Genomic DNA, 15,915 nt, shown 5'->3' on the forward strand with positions numbered 1-15,915 from the left:
TGTTCTCATAAAGTGCGGAGGGGCGCGCTGCTGCGGTCTAGTTGCAGTTAAGGAGGTGAGGTAACCGGCATTGCGCGGACATGTCACGGTACGGGCGGTATGGCGGAGGTGAGTGTGCACATGGCGTTGAAGGAGCGGTGTTTGGATGGCTCTGTGGAGCTGGAGGTTTTTATTTCTTCCCGCTGCTGGCGTCTCGTTTGTTCTACGGTCGCCATTTTGCAGTGTGCTCCGGTCACGTGTTTGGCGCTTTGTGTAGCACCGAGTTGGTAATGGCGGTTCATGGTTTATCTCCTTGTTTTACGTTTAATCAAGCACACTGCTGTCTTTTTATGTAACCGCTATAAAACTAGGCGATCTACTTCGCTAGTAGGCCGCAGCCATCCTCGCCTTCGTTTGCCGCCATGGTGTACTGCTCCGTTTGGGGGTCTAGCGGTTGTGATGGGTGTGTCTATCAGCCAGGCCTAATTATATTTATCGTCGTAGTGCCTAATGGAAATGCATAACTACACGTTTCTCTGCTACAGCTCGATCACTGCGAGGTCCGTACAGCGAGCTCTTGCGTGCGTGGAGTATTGGTTTTTTTTCCCTCCTTTTCCGCCTTCATATGTGCCACCGCCGCCGGGTGTGTCCGTGATGCCTGTTACATGTCCAGCGTCTCAGCTATGGAAGAGATCGTGCTGATTTATTGTAATCATGTGCACATTAGGTTACTAGTATCTAGCAATAGGGTCTGGATATAGTGCTAAACGCAGTATAGTGTGATCACCGTTTAATATGTATTCAATGGGACTAGAGACTTGCATGTTTTGAGAACATCCAGTAGCATTTACATGCAAATCTAAATTTTGAAAAATCTCTTAACGGGGATCTCCAAGTGAATAACTACTGGATCTGTTCATAGACCTATTGAAACCAGTTGACTACAGTGAAACATCTCCAAAGGTCATCCGATCTAGAGCAGATCAATTCTCTTATAACTTATTAATTTTAGTGGGTGTCATCTGAGGTTTCACACTATTGGTTTTTAGCCTTTTTGGAGCCCTTTTTTTTTTTTTTTTAATTTTTTTTTTGTTTTTTTTTTTAAATCTTGCAATTGCCTTCCGTGTATGCTTTGGGGTACCTGGCTGTCTTTGGGGCTATCCCACTTGGTGCCCCAGTGGAATTGTTATCATTAATTCCATTCCACGTTTTTACATTCCCCCAACAGCAAGTCATCAATCAGCAATGTCTATCAATTTAGCACTGCATGGTCCTATTATATTAGTTGGGAAATGCATATAAAATGTGTTGCCTGTGAATATATTGCAACGGTTTGACTTAAATGGGGGTTTGTTTGTTTTGGTTTTTTTTAATTGGCTTTTTTTCTGTTCACCATTTTCATGATTTGTTTGTTGTCAGTGAATGGTGAACTTGTTAAAACTATAACAAACTCCATATTGGCTCTAAGGCTTTGTTTACATCTGTGTTGGGACTCCAGTTCCGTCAGAGGAACCCTTTGTACTACGCTGTTCATTCCGTCAAAACGATGGAACCCTTTTGCACTGGATCCGTCGCCATTGAAATCAATGGTGGTGGAAACCTGTGGTTTGTTTGGATTCCGTTCATGGCTTCCCCTGATGGAAAGCTCCAATGGAACCCATGAACATAGTCCTAATGCAGATGGCAACGAAGTCTTAATAGTATTAATAGAAAGTTGCAAAAGTTTTCATTAGACAGATTCATTTACATAGGACCGGAAAGCTGCTTTAACTAGGGCAATGTAGTCCTTATATTTGTAACACTTGCACATGGTTGGACCATTTCACGCAAGCAGTGGTGGCAGCAAATTTTTTTCTGTATTAACCTTCACTTTTTTTTTCCAGAAGCGAAAGTCTATGTTGGTAATCTAGGAACTGGTGCTGGCAAAGGAGAGTTGGAGCGTGCATTTAGTTACTACGGCCCTCTACGTACAGTCTGGATTGCTCGTAACCCCCCTGGGTTTGCATTTGTAGAGTTTGAAGACACACGGGACGCTGAAGACGCTGTGCGAGGCTTGGATGGGAAGTATGTGCCTTCACCTTTTCATTCTACTATAATAGAACTCGGTTAAACCGAATGATCTTGTTGCATAATACTACTATTAAAAGTTTTCTGATGCGAATTCTCGTCTGTGCACTCTCAGATTAGAGACCCACAACCAATCCTCAAAGGTTCTGAACATCTACAAGGAATTTTTTTAGTATTATAATTATTTTTTTATAACTTTTTTTTTATTCAACATTTTGCAAAGTATTCATGGCGATTAGATAATACATCAAAATGGGAGTAGGAACTTCAATAACGTATATGATAGCAAAGTCAATAATGACATGAACAGTATATGGACACTATGCAATCACTGATCCATATAGGACAATTACAAAAAATAAACAGTTTAAGAGAACATAGTGCTTATGTCACATAATTGGATATCGGCAGGATCCGGTGTCAGACACGCCGAGCACTCAGCCAATTCAGTCAGTTCCTCTGAACCGACAGCTTGGCTGAGATAGAACGATACAGCTTATATAAATTCAGGATACAAAAAAAGCTGTATTTTTAAAAAAATAAAGAATTATCAGTTTGAAAGTTGCTTAAAAACACAACACACCGATTTAATGTAAAAATAAATAAAAAATACTTCAGAGGGTGCATATCGTTTTTTTAGGTCTCTTTACACAGCCAGATTTACTTCCTGGTGAGAAGTGCCGATAATGTCAGTTGGTGCTCGTTCAGTACATTTAGTGGAGCAATCCTAATGTGTGGGGACATATACGTTTTTTAAATAAGAGATGCAATCAGCCAACAGACAAGCATTTGATTGCTGTCATGTTTACAGTATCTTTCATAATGAGCTAGATTTTGTTCCTGGCTGCCAATGGAAAGTGTGGTGTTGCTCTCCATTAACTTGAATAGGAGTTGTAGAAACTACCAAATTGAAGCACTGCAGTTATTGTAATTCCTCTTAATTTGAATGGAAAGCTTGCTTTTAATGCCAAGAAGAATCTGAATTTGTTCCTAGCAATCGACAGGGTTCCTAGCAGTGGGATTTTACTGGCAGCCCCCATAGAGAAGTAAAAGTTTGAACACAGTAAAAATTAGAACGTGACAACACTAATAAATAACATTTTTGTTTATATTTTATTTAAAAAAAAAAACAAAAAAACATGACACCTTCCCTTTTAAGTGTGTGGATGGAGACAGGCCAAAAAACAATGAGGGAGATATATGAAAAGGGGTGCAATGGAACAATTTAGTAGTAGACAATGTGAACCAATCAGACTGCTCCTTTCATTTTCCATAGGGCCTCTGAAAATGGAAGGTGCATTCTGACTGGTTGCCATAGGCTACTACTTTTCCTTTGCATCAGTTTTCACAAACTTCCATGTATTTTATTTTTTATTTTGGAATGTTTCAAGCCATAGATTAATTGCAAATTTTATTCTTACAGACTTATCTGTGGCTCAAGAGTTAGAGTAGAACTGTCCACAGGCATGCCGCGGCGATCTCGCTATGACAGACCCCCAGCACGTCGTCCTTTTGACCCAAGTGATAGATGTTATGAGTGTGGTGAAAAGGGTCACTATGCTTATGACTGTCTAAGATACAGCAGACGAAGGAGAAGCAGGTACATCCGTTGTTTTCATTTGTGTAACCAGAGGTTCAGTGATACAAAAAGCTTGCTGTGATAGTTTTTAAAGCGGCAGTCCTTTTTCAGTAGGCAGAATCAAAGAATATGGGACCCAGGTCAATGTAAAGGGGGGTATTCCTAGTATAGAATAGTATTGGTCATGTGCAAATGTGTTAAACAAGACTCTGGGCAGAAGTGGCAGAATACAAATTTTGATGCAAAGGCAACTCTAAGAAGTCGTATTATGCAGAAATGATTGGTGATCTTCAGCTTGTTCACTGAATCATGAAAATATTTTATCTAAAGAGTTATACTTTAAAGGCAAACTAAGTTTCGTTCTGGATTGCGATTAAAATTTGCTGTGTAACTTTAAACATTTAGTAGACAGCATGGTTTTTGTTTTTATCTTCCTTCTTGCCCTAAGACTGTTTGACATGTTTGTGTTTAACTTTAAAATAAATTTTAGTATTGAATGCATGTGCTTCCAGAGTATAGTAAGTTTGAAATGAAGGTTAGAGAGAACCAGTGAACACTATAGTTTCTTTGCTAAGCATTTTAATGGCTACTTTGGCCTGAGTAACTTTAAAATTGGCTTTTGTAGCAGCTAATATATTTAACAATGGACTGCTGTTTTTCTGTGCTTTATGGCTTGTGTAACTATTTTTAACTGTTCAAATATATTAATAATCAACCTGGTCAAAACCTTACAGGTTTCTTCGTTTGAGTCAGTCGACTTGATTCAGAATGTCACGAGCCTTAAGATTTCATGTTGAGGCGCCTTGCAAATCCGACCTTATGATTCTGCTAGACCTTGAGGTGATCAGCATAAGAGGCCAGATCCCCCTCAAGCCTTCTACAACTAGATCATCCTTTAAGATTCTGTAGAGGCCTTGAAATCTAAGATCTACTGTGATCGCCGTATCAGAGTAATATTGGCATACAATTGGCGCTCCCCTCCGGTTTAGAAAAGAACTACAGATTGACCACATTCCCACCTAGAAAAAACCTTCATGCGTCAATCAAGCCTCACCTGGCTCATATGGCTGTCATTATGATCGTCGTTAGATTGAAGACCTACAGTAGATGAAGTGATCGGCTGGTAGATCCTTCTAGACCGTCTAGATCTTCTAGACCTTGGGCCAAAGAGGGTCGACCTGCAGACTTGCAAGGTTTATTTACTACAAATTCTAGTCTTTTTATGTTTTGTTTGTTTTGTTTTTTTTTGGTGTTTTGTTTTTTTTTTTACATTTTTTGTTGTAATTTTATTGTAAAGTGAAACTTTCTTTTTTTATTTTTTTATTTATTTCATGTTTTCTTTTCTTTTTTTTTTTTTTCTTTTTTTTTTAACCAGTTTCTCCTAGGTAGATCTATTCAAGGCAAATAGGTTTCCTGATATCAGACTCACTACTGTCTGACTATAGGCTACATAATTAAAGGTTGCTGAATATAAGTTAACTTTTTTTTTTCTTTTCTTTTTTTAAACAATGTTCAGATCCAGGTCCCGTTCTCACTCAAGGTCCCACGGAAGGCGATACTCTCGTTCTAGAAGCAGAAGCAGAGAAAGGAGGTGAGCTTTATATTTGCTTTTTTTTAATTAAAGCTCCCTTTTACAGTTAATTAGTAGTCTATAGTTTCAGTGTTGGGCCACGTTAGCTGTTTAGAACTTATGTGCACTAGAAAACGTTAATATATCAAGAATTTCCTTATTTGTAAACTGAATGTATGAAATGTCATGGAGGTCTGGTAATAGCAGCAAGTGCATTAATTGAAGCTAAACTGCCCAGTTGGATTGAAATCTGTCATCTTTTGGCATACTGTTGGTTCACCTAAAATGAGTAACATCCGCCTACAAAGCAGCACTTTTGGACCATTTCCTGGCGTAGTTTTATTTAACACGGAAAAAAAATCGCTAATATTGATTTATTTTTTTTAATGTAAATATGCCTTAGCACTTTTTTGCATGGTTCCACTCATGTGGCACACAAGTTCAGCAAAGAATGCATCTTGTTTTTGCTCAAGTTTCTAATGAAAAATTCTATTCTGTAGGTCTGGATCTCCCCGTAGATCAAGATCTGCCTCTGCTCGTAGGTCAAGATCTGGTTCTCCACGCAGAACCCGATCTTCTCCTTCAGTTAAAAGATCTAGGTAAGTGAACATTACATAAAGTGTTTTGTTTCATAAGCTAGTTTTTCATTACGTAGTGGTACAAGATGAATAATTAAACTATTTTCAGATCTAGGTCTCGCTCAAGGTCCAGGTCTGCATCACACCCCAGAAGCAGGTAAGACTCCACATGTTCACTAGTTTAAAAAAAAATATCAGTTGCATAGCTGTAACAAGGGTTGTAGAAACCTGAAGATTCAGTTCACTTCCCGAATGTACAGCCTGTGGCTTAACTCAGTGCTTGGTAAAATAGTTGTCTTCGTGTGCACATGCCAGCGTTTTGTAAAATATATACTAAAAAAAAACGTGGTTACATCTATCTCAGTGTTTATAGTGTATCTTTGTAATTGGTCCTTATTAAAAAAAAATATAATAATAATAATTTTTACTTGTGGAGATACAGCTGTTTTTGTATTCTCTATACAGAACAGCTGTATCGCTCGTTTTACACTGAATCCGCTAGTTCCGCAGACCTGACTCACACTGAACCCGTCAGGTTCGCGGATCCACCTGTAATCGATCACCTCTAAGTTATGAACTTAGGCCCTGTTCACATCACTTTTTGTTTTTATGTTCTTCTGTTCCTTCGGATGAACAGAAAGAAAAATTAAAACTAGCGTTACCATTGCAATCAACGGTATTGCAAACAGAATTTTATTTTTTTTCATCCAGTTAGTTTCCGACTGGAAAATTACATTAAGCCATTGTTCCCGTTGGAAAAATAGAAACCTAGTGGAACAGACGTCAACTGAACAAAAAAAATACTGTTGCAATCAATGGTATTGCAAACAAATGCTAGTTTCCATTTTTATTTCTGTTCCTCTGACTGAATGGAAAGACAAAATGTGATATGAACGGAGCCTTTATGATGTAACCTGTCATTTAAAACGAGATTACGCTTGCCTTGCTGTAAATCTCACACAAACGCTACAGAAATATCAGGATTCTGAATAGACATCACGTCCTGGCTGGAGGTAATGTATATTCACTGTCAGGACACTTGAGTAACGTTATAGTGTGTTTGTGGCTGCACACAGTGATATAGCTACAGGGTGGGCCATTTATATGGATACACCTAAATAAAATGGGAATGGTTGGTGATATTAACTTCCAGTTTGTGGCACATTAGTATATGGGAGGGGGGAAACTTTTCAAGCTGGGTGTTGACCATGGCGGCCATTTTGAAGTCGGCCATTTTGTATCCAACTTTAGTTTTTTCAATGGGAAGAAGGTCATGTGACACATCAAACTTATCGAGAATTTCACAAGAAAAACAATGGTGTGCTTGGTTTTAACGTTACTTTATTCTTCAGAAGAAATGCTAGCACAGGCTTCCAGTATCCGTAGTTTCAGTTGCTGCACATCTCGTATCTTCACAGCATAGACAATTGCCTTCAGATGACCCCAAAGATAAAAGTCTAAGGGGGTCAGATCGGGAGGCATTTCTTCTGCGGTGTTGCTATTAGTGAGTGAAGAGTGGGAGAAGAGGGTTGCATTGACAATCCAACACAATGGGCAGCACTTTGAACACATTTTATAAGTGGTCAGAAACTTGTAAATAACTCATGAAAGAATAAAGTAACGTTAAAACCAAGCACACCATTGTTTTTCTTGTGAAATTCTCGATAAGTTTGATGTGTCACATGACCTTCTTCCCATTGAAAAAACTAAAGTTGGATACAAAATGGCCGACTTCAAAATGGGCGCCATGGTCAACACCCAGCTTGAAAAGTTTCCCCCCTCCCATATACTAATGTGCCACAAACAGGAAGTTAATATCACCAACCATTCCCATTTTATTTAGGTGTATCCCTATAAATGGCCCACCCTGTATATCGCTATGTGCTGTGTAAATGAATGGGGAGAAGTGTATGACGCTGATTGGTCAGCGTCCTACACTTCTCTCCAATGCCCACTTGTTCAAAAAGTAAAACATTCCCAGTTGTCCATTAAGCAACTCATTAGCATAAAGCTAAAATAGGTCATAACTCAGTCAAAAATGATCGTTTTTCTAAATAAAAAAACACTGCTGTAATCTACAGTACAGCGCCAATCACATTATGTACAAGATAGGGCATTTATAATGTGGTGACAGAGCCTCTTTAACACACAGGATCACAATGATGGCGATCCCATCTAAGGTCATCATCTTAGATGTGACCCAAATTATTTTGATCCTGTGTTTGACACACAGGTCCCGGCTCTCAACCAAGCCGCCAGTTCAGTTGAAAGCAAACTAGAGTATACGTACACGCTGTATTATTATTAAATTCTCTGTTACTTTCCAAGTCAATTAAACATTTTATAATCACATCAAACATTAATTAAACCCCTTGGCGACGTGTCATGTACATACTGGGCAGGTGTCTGCTGTATGTTACATCCGGCACCTCACTGTAATTGGCGGGATCTAAGATCATTATGATTCTGCCCGTTTACCCACTTAGATGCTACAGTCAATGGCGTCTAAGCAGTTTGAATAAGGGGGGCCCTCAGACAGCCAATTGGGGCCCCTCTGCGACACGATTGCAGGGTGCCGATATGGTTGTCATGTCTAATGAAGGCCCCCAGGTCTGCTGTCATACTCCTATTAAGCCCTCCCAGCGGCAGGTGAATGGCGTAAAAAAAAGAAGGCAGAATTAGCTTTTTTTTTTGTCGTCTTAGCTCCTAAAAAGAATTAAGTGATTCAAAAAGTCGCACGTACTCAAATGGTATCAATACAAAACTGCTCGCCCCAACAAAGCTCGATCAACTGATATCTAAAAAAGTTATGACTCAATGTGGCGACTCAAAACTCTTTATCTTTAACAATTAGTTTCTTTGCAAAGGCGGTTTAACATAAAAAAAACTAATGTTGGTATCTCTGTAATTGTATCGACCCGTAGAATGAAGTTAGCATGATTTTTTTTCTCTTGTTTTTTTTTTTTACTGCACTATGAATGCCGTAAAAAACGTAGCTTTTTTTTTGCCTATTTAACCTCGCAAAGAAATTTCAGCTTCCTAGTAAATTATATGGTACACTGAATAACTGCATGAAGAACTACAACCTGATGCACTCTCACGCACACACTCTCACGCACACTCATTGACATATGGAAGGCAGGAATGAAAAAACAAAAATCGCAATCTAAAAATTGGCTGCATCTCCACAGGGTTAATAATAAAAAAAACTTGGGTACACCGCTTTTACTGTAACATCTGGCTGCACTAAATGCATCAAAAATACCTTCAATACGCTGTGTGTGCAACGGAGTGGACGCTAACTTTTCAAACCACTTATGCTAATCTAATAGTATTCCTGATGTAGATCCATTTTTACTTCACACAGAATTTGCATGGATCAAACTACATTTTAACAATGCTACATTCAAAATAGCACAACACATAAAAAAACACGTAAAACTGCGTTGCGTTTTGCATCAGTGTGATTTGCGTGTGGCATATGTTTTTCACGCACTCACGAGCACTATTTTTTTATTTTTTCCCCAATGTAATTGATGTGTAGAACACGGATGTGCATCCGTGTGCTGTCCGTGGTTTTCAAGCACCCATTGACTTCAATGGGCAGTTAGGTGCGTGAAAACACACGAATATGTGACATGCAGGGAGTATCACGCAACGGACACTCACTGCGTGAAAACTCACGCATGTGTGAATAGCCCAATTTAAATAAATGGGGCTGTGTGTTTCAACGCACAGCACACGGACCAGATTCACGCTCATGTGAATGAGCCTTTACTGCCACTAGGTGTCTTCCTGTAATCTGCTGTCCAACCCTTGTCAATCAAAATCTGTCCTTGGTTGCAGACAGATTGCAGAAGGTGGGGCTGTTTCTCTTCACTGCCAATACAGGTTTATGGAGAGGGGAGCAGAAATGAAAAGATAGACAGCATGTCTGTCTTTGCGTGCCCATACAAATCTATGGGTAGGGAGGGAAAAAGGTACAGAGTGAGACAGACTTGCTGCAGCTTCCTGCTAAGTTAGTCTCATCCCAGTGCTGGATTCTCAGCTACATGAATACTGGGAAGACCCCAGCAGTTGGCAGGCACGTAATGGATACAAAAAGGAACTAAGTGTACCAAGGTACACTGAAAGCCAATTTCCCAACTGCTGACTGATATTATTAAAAAATAACTTTTAATGATTTTACCACTAAGAATGTCCAGGTGGACATAAACACTGTATACGAACAATTTAAAAGTTATAGCCGATATTGCTGCCACACACGCTCAGTTTACACTCCGTCTGCATGTATTGCCAGACAGAGCACAAAGTGCTAGAAATTGTCCAGTGACAGATATGACAGCTGGATAGCTGCAGACTGCCGTACTGGGACGGATTCAAGTTAAATTCAAAATTGGATTCGTGTGCTGGATTTGCTAGACAAATGGGCTGTTTAAAACAATGAATTTAGCCCCCCCGACATGTTTCGCTGTCAACACAGCGTCCTCAGGGGATCAAAATGGGGCTAGTAAGCGCGTGTACGTGTTGTTACTTCCTTTAAAGACTTCCATTTCGTAATTCACAGTGTCCACCTGTGTCGGAACCAATGGAGTGTCGATTACGAGGACGAGCCTCCACATCCTAAGATTGACATGGGAATTAGCCAATGTGAGGGCTATATCAGTGTAGCCAATAAGAGTGCGCCAAATGCGCATGGGCACTGTGTCCAGAATCGGACACAGTAAAATTAGCTACTCCTCTGGTTCTCTTAGCGGCGCATGGGCACTGTGTCCAGGATCGGACATAGTAGAAATTAGCTACTCCTCAGATTCTCTTGGCGGCGCATGCGCATTTAAAGACCGATCGGACTTAGTCAGTTTTGACATTTATGGAATACTCATTTGGTTCTCTTAGCGGCGCATGCGCATTTAGAGACCGATCGGACTTAGTCAAATTTGACATTTATAAAATATGTAAGCATATGTCTAGGATCGCATAGCTTACAGAGGAGGTAACGTGGAGCGCATTTGCGCACTGGGGACATGGAGGGACTTAGATGAATTTTGTAATACAGATCTGGATAAATAGCAACATTGATAAGTCTCATTATTTAACTTAACTTAACCAAATCGAACGGATATATGGATAAGTGCACGTCTCTGGATGCCTAGATAAGAGATCGAATGGGAATCAGGTATGTATTCCAATATATGTGTATGCATTGTCTACACTCCAGATACGTGTGTAAGAATAATGTCCAGATGCTTGTATAAGTCCAAAGGGGTGGTTTCTTAGGAAGAAGAAAGGAAGAGAAAAGGAAGATAAATAGTGGTACAAAAGGGTATGTGGAGAGATAAGCTGTCATTTTAATAGATAAAAATGTAGGATTTCTAATTCGCTATCTAGCGAGTGATGGTGATTAGAAAGTAATCTATCTGACATTTGAGATCATAAAAGACTATAGGAAGGCAACATAAGTGAAGCCCTCATTTAGTCCATTGGGGCTCAATGATCCAAGCCTATGGATCCATTTGGCCTCTTCTTGTAGAAGTTTTTTATCAAGGTTGCCTCCCCTGGGGCCCAGTTTAACTTGGGTGATACCCCAAAATTTCAGGGCATTAATGTCACCTTGATGATGGAATCTAATATGTTTAGATAAAGGTGTATCTTCTTTTGTGTTAATTGTACTTTTATGTTTGGAAATTCTTCTACGGAGTTGTTGAATAGTCTTACCCACATATAGTTTTGGGCAGGGACACCGTGCTGCATAAATGATACCACTGCTTTGACAGTTTATAAATTGTCTGATAGTAAACATCTTGCCGTCACTTGGGTTTACAAAAGTTTTAGTTGTCGGCATTAAAGGGCAGAAGGAACACCTGCCACATGGAAAGGATCCCTGTATTGGGGATGGAAGCCAACTCGTGTGTGACGTGGAAGGTCGAGTATACACGATTAACACAAAAGAAGATACACCTTTATCTAAACATATTAGATTCCATCATCAAGGTGACATTAATGCCCTGAAATTTTGGGGTATCACCCAAGTTAAACTGGGCCCCAGGGGAGGCAACCTTGATAAAAAACTTCTACAAGAAGAGGCCAAATGGATCCATAGGCTTGGATCATTGAGCCCCAATGGACTAAATGAGGGCTTCACTTATGTTGCCTTCCTATAGTCTTTTATGATCTCAAATGTCAGATAGATTACTTTCTAATCACCATCACTCGCTAGATAGCGAATTAGAAATCCTACATTTTTATCTATTAAAATGACAGCTTATCTCTCCACATACCCTTCTATTTTACATGCCCTTTTGTACCACTATTTATCTTCCTTTTCTCTTCCTTTCTTCTTCCTAAGAAACCACCCCTTTGGACTTATACAAGCATCTGGACATTATTCTTACACACGTATCTGGAGTGTAGACAATGCATACACATATATTGGAATACATACCTGATTCCCATTCGATCTCTTATCTAGGCATCCAGAGACGTGCACTTATCCATATATCCGTTCGATTTGGTTAAGTTAAGTTAAATAATGAGACTTATCAATGTTGCTATTTATCCAGATCTGTATTACAAAATTCATCTAAGTCCCTCCATGTCCCCAGTGCGCAAATGCGCTCCACGTTACCTCCTCTGTAAGCTATGCGATCCTAGACATATGCTTACATATTTTATAAATGTCAAATTTGACTAAGTCCGATCGGTCTTTAAATGCGCATGCGCCGCCAAGAGAATCTGAGGAGTAGCTAATTTCTACTATGTCCGATCCTGGACACAGTGCCCATGCGCCGCTAAGAGAACCAGAGGAGTAGCTAATTTTACTGTGTCCGATTCTGGACACAGTGCCCATGCGCATTTGGCGCACTCTTATTGGCTACACTGATATAGCCCTCACATTGGCTAATTCCCATGTCAATCTTAGGATGTGGAGGCTCGTCCTCGTAATCGACACTCCATTGGTTCCGACACAGGTGGACACTGTGAATTACGAAATGGAAGTCTTTAAAGGAAGTAACAACACGTACACGCGCTTACTAGCCCCATTTTGATCCCCTGAGGACGCTGTGTTGACAGCGAAACATGTCGGGGGGGCTAAATTCATTGTTTTAAACAGCCCATTTGTCTAGCAAATCCAGCACACGAATCCAATTTTGAATTTAACTTGAATCCGTCCCAGTACGGCAGTCTGCAGCTATCCAGCTGTCATATCTGTCACTGGACAATTTCTAGCACTTTGTGCTCTGTCTGGCAATACATGCAGACGGAGTGTAAACTGAGCGTGTGTGGCAGCAATATCGGCTATAACTTTTAAATTGTTCGTATACAGTGTTTATGTCCACCTGGACATTCTTAGTGGTAAAATCATTAAAAGTTATTTTTTAATAATATCAGTCAGCAGTTGGGAAATTGGCTTTCAGTGTACCTTGGTACACTTAGTTCCTTTTTGGATTCTCAGCTACAGCACTCAATTTAATCATTTATCCTCTCACTCCCTGTCGGCAATGTATGGGACATCAGTACAGAAATGTAGAACTCCATAAAACCACTTAAATGATCAGACAGGCATGTGAATGTGATGCAGACACAATAATTGAACTGTCACTTTCTGGAATTGCACTTTGCTAATCTCCTTTAAGAGAAAAATTCAAATATATATATATATTTATTTTTTTACTTCCTTTCTAGATCAAAGTCACGAACGGCTACTCCCAAAAAAAGGTGGGTACCTGTTTCTTTTCTAAATCAATTGGATAATGTCAACAATCAATACCTTCATCAATTGGTTCAGAAAGTAGTGAATTTGGTCTACAATTCGATATAATATGCCTGATTTGCATCTGGGGAAAGCCTTGTTGAATTTAAAATACTAACTTATTTGTTTGACTCTTGTTTGCAGCCGCTCACCTTCCCGAAGCCCAAGAAGGAGCATAAGCCCTGAGAGGAATGGCTAGATACTTAATTTTTTTTTTTTAATTATTATTACAGACTTACTATGGCAACAAACTTGCCACAGATCTTTCTTTTTCCACCTTTTTGAATTTGTTTTAAACCTGTCACTTTGGTAGGCTAGCGTACAATGTATGTTATATCCTGTCATCTAAAAGTGAAACATTTTTGTATCTTGAAATTAAAAGTACTTGTTTAATGTATGTGAACTGTCCTCACTTGAGTTTACTGTCCAAAAGGTGAAGGGAAGCTGCATGGGTAAATAGACTATTACTTTAAAACCTTTCTAAAGAATTACATGCCTGATCTGATGCTACTTACAAGGTCTTAAATAAATTGGATGTGGACTTGGCAGACTTCTAGATGATTGATTGCAATATGGTTTAGCATCTAGCATAATTTGTGGTTCTACCCCAAACATGTATCTTTCTGCATTTCCATATTGTGTCACTGCTAATGAAGACTTGTGTTGCGCGTCTGCTGTTCTAACATCTACAGCTAGTATAAAGGAACATTTTTGAAGCGGTCTATAAAGATTTAAAATAAAAATCACAAACCATTTTCAATATCATTGGTTGCTGTTTTTCTTCATGTTTAGTGTGGACACTTGCTTGTTCTTGGTTAAACTTTGCTAAATTAGATGGGACATATCCTGTGGTATGGAAAAATATTTGCAAACTGAAAAAATTATCACAGCACTCTGCACAATTTAGTTTTTTTTTTTTTTTTTTTCCTGTTTGAGACCTTGTAAAAAAAATAAGAACTTGATATGCAGGCATCTAGGTTTTGTTTTGTTTTATTTGGTATACCAACCTGACAACCTACTCTAAAATGTGTCAATGTAAATTGCCACTCTGTTATAGATGAGCTTACAGAAAATCTTGAATTGACTAAATAAATGCCAACTTAATTACCAAACACTTAAACATATATATTTTTATAGGTAAAACCTATTTAACATTGCTGTAGTTTTATTCACAGTGCTCAATATAACTTTTTAATGTTTAATGGCAATAGCCTGTTGGTTGTGTTCCATCTCCCTCATTGCATTCTTAGTGTAGAATGTAGATGGCAAGGGTTCCTTATTGGTCTGTTAAACAAATACAGCAACCCTATCACTTGCTATATCATCGTGAGTTGTGCACTCTTCATCCAGACCTGCCATGACTACTTCTCCCAACTACTGTAGAGTTTGCTTTCCAGACACCTTTGGTGCCTTGCTTCTGCAGTACATATCCCTTGAAAATGCCATCAGACTGCTGCACCAGTTGCCCAATTACTGTACATACAGTGCTGTCCACTGCCTGCAAATAATTTAATGCCAAAATAATAGTGCCTTAGCATAAAGCTAAACTGCTCCGAACGTGGTAAAAATAGATCGTTTTTCTAAATAAAAAAAACACTGCTGTCACCTACATATAGGAGATAGGGCACTTATAATGTGGCGACAGAGCCTCTTTAAGCTCTAGCTGTCTCGTCGAACTGCAGCTCACATGTATCCAATTACACATGCCTATGGGGAGGTGAGTGTGAAGGAGATAACCGCAGAACAGAGTTTGTATGCCTATCTATCACAACCAAAGAACTTTATTCACATCAGTACAGGTCAGCACTTCTCTATATACAGTCGAGTTATTATGAACACCTCCTACTTTTGACGTCGGCATAGCCCATGAAGGGAGTGATGTGGGCTTGCTTGGTGGGTGTATAAGTCGTGTCATGGGCTGTCTGAACACTACTAGTTGCTATGGGTAAAAGGGGTGATTTATCAGTTGCAAAAAGGGATGTTTATTGGGTTAAGGGTGGCAGTATCTCTCAAACAGCGCTGTTTGTGTGGTGAAAGTGAATCGTGAGTGGACAAATGGCACTGGGAATAACACGTGGAAAACCACATGCTGTTGATGTGAGAGGTGACTGCTATGAAGGTGTGCGATGGCCGGAAGACATGCTACTATGGAGAAGCTCACCGTGAAAATTGTCCAGGTGGCTACCAGGCGTGTCTAAAATAGTTGAACAAACCCTACTGTGTATGGAGCTCTGAAGGAGACAGATGGTTGCTGCTCCTTTGCTAACAAAGGTGCATTGGGAAAAAAGGCTTCAATTTGCACGGCAGTATTGGATTTGGACCTCCGGTGATTGGCAAAGGGTTGCCTTCTCCGATGAGTCACGTGTTCGGTTTCGTCGAATGGATGCATTGT

At 39.6% G+C, this 15,915-nt stretch overlaps 1 protein-coding gene across 1 annotated transcript; it reads left to right on the top strand.

Annotated features, from left to right (window-relative positions):
- Positions 1–14,288, top strand: SRSF7 (serine and arginine rich splicing factor 7). The gene is made up of 8 exons (XM_075862793.1): positions 1–108; positions 1,863–2,043; positions 3,470–3,646; positions 5,142–5,216; positions 5,696–5,794; positions 5,883–5,930; positions 13,457–13,489; positions 13,668–14,288. Exons 1-8 carry the CDS (start codon positions 81–83, stop codon positions 13,720–13,722), a joined length of 696 nt encoding a protein of 231 aa, XP_075718908.1. The 5' UTR covers positions 1–80; the 3' UTR covers positions 13,723–14,288.
- The last annotated feature ends 1,627 nt before the right edge of the window (positions 14,289–15,915 follow it).

The sequence above is a fragment of the Rhinoderma darwinii genome, chromosome 4 (genome assembly GCF_050947455.1).
Source record: "Rhinoderma darwinii isolate aRhiDar2 chromosome 4, aRhiDar2.hap1, whole genome shotgun sequence".
In the NCBI taxonomy this organism is placed as follows: Eukaryota; Metazoa; Chordata; class Amphibia; order Anura; family Rhinodermatidae; genus Rhinoderma; species Rhinoderma darwinii.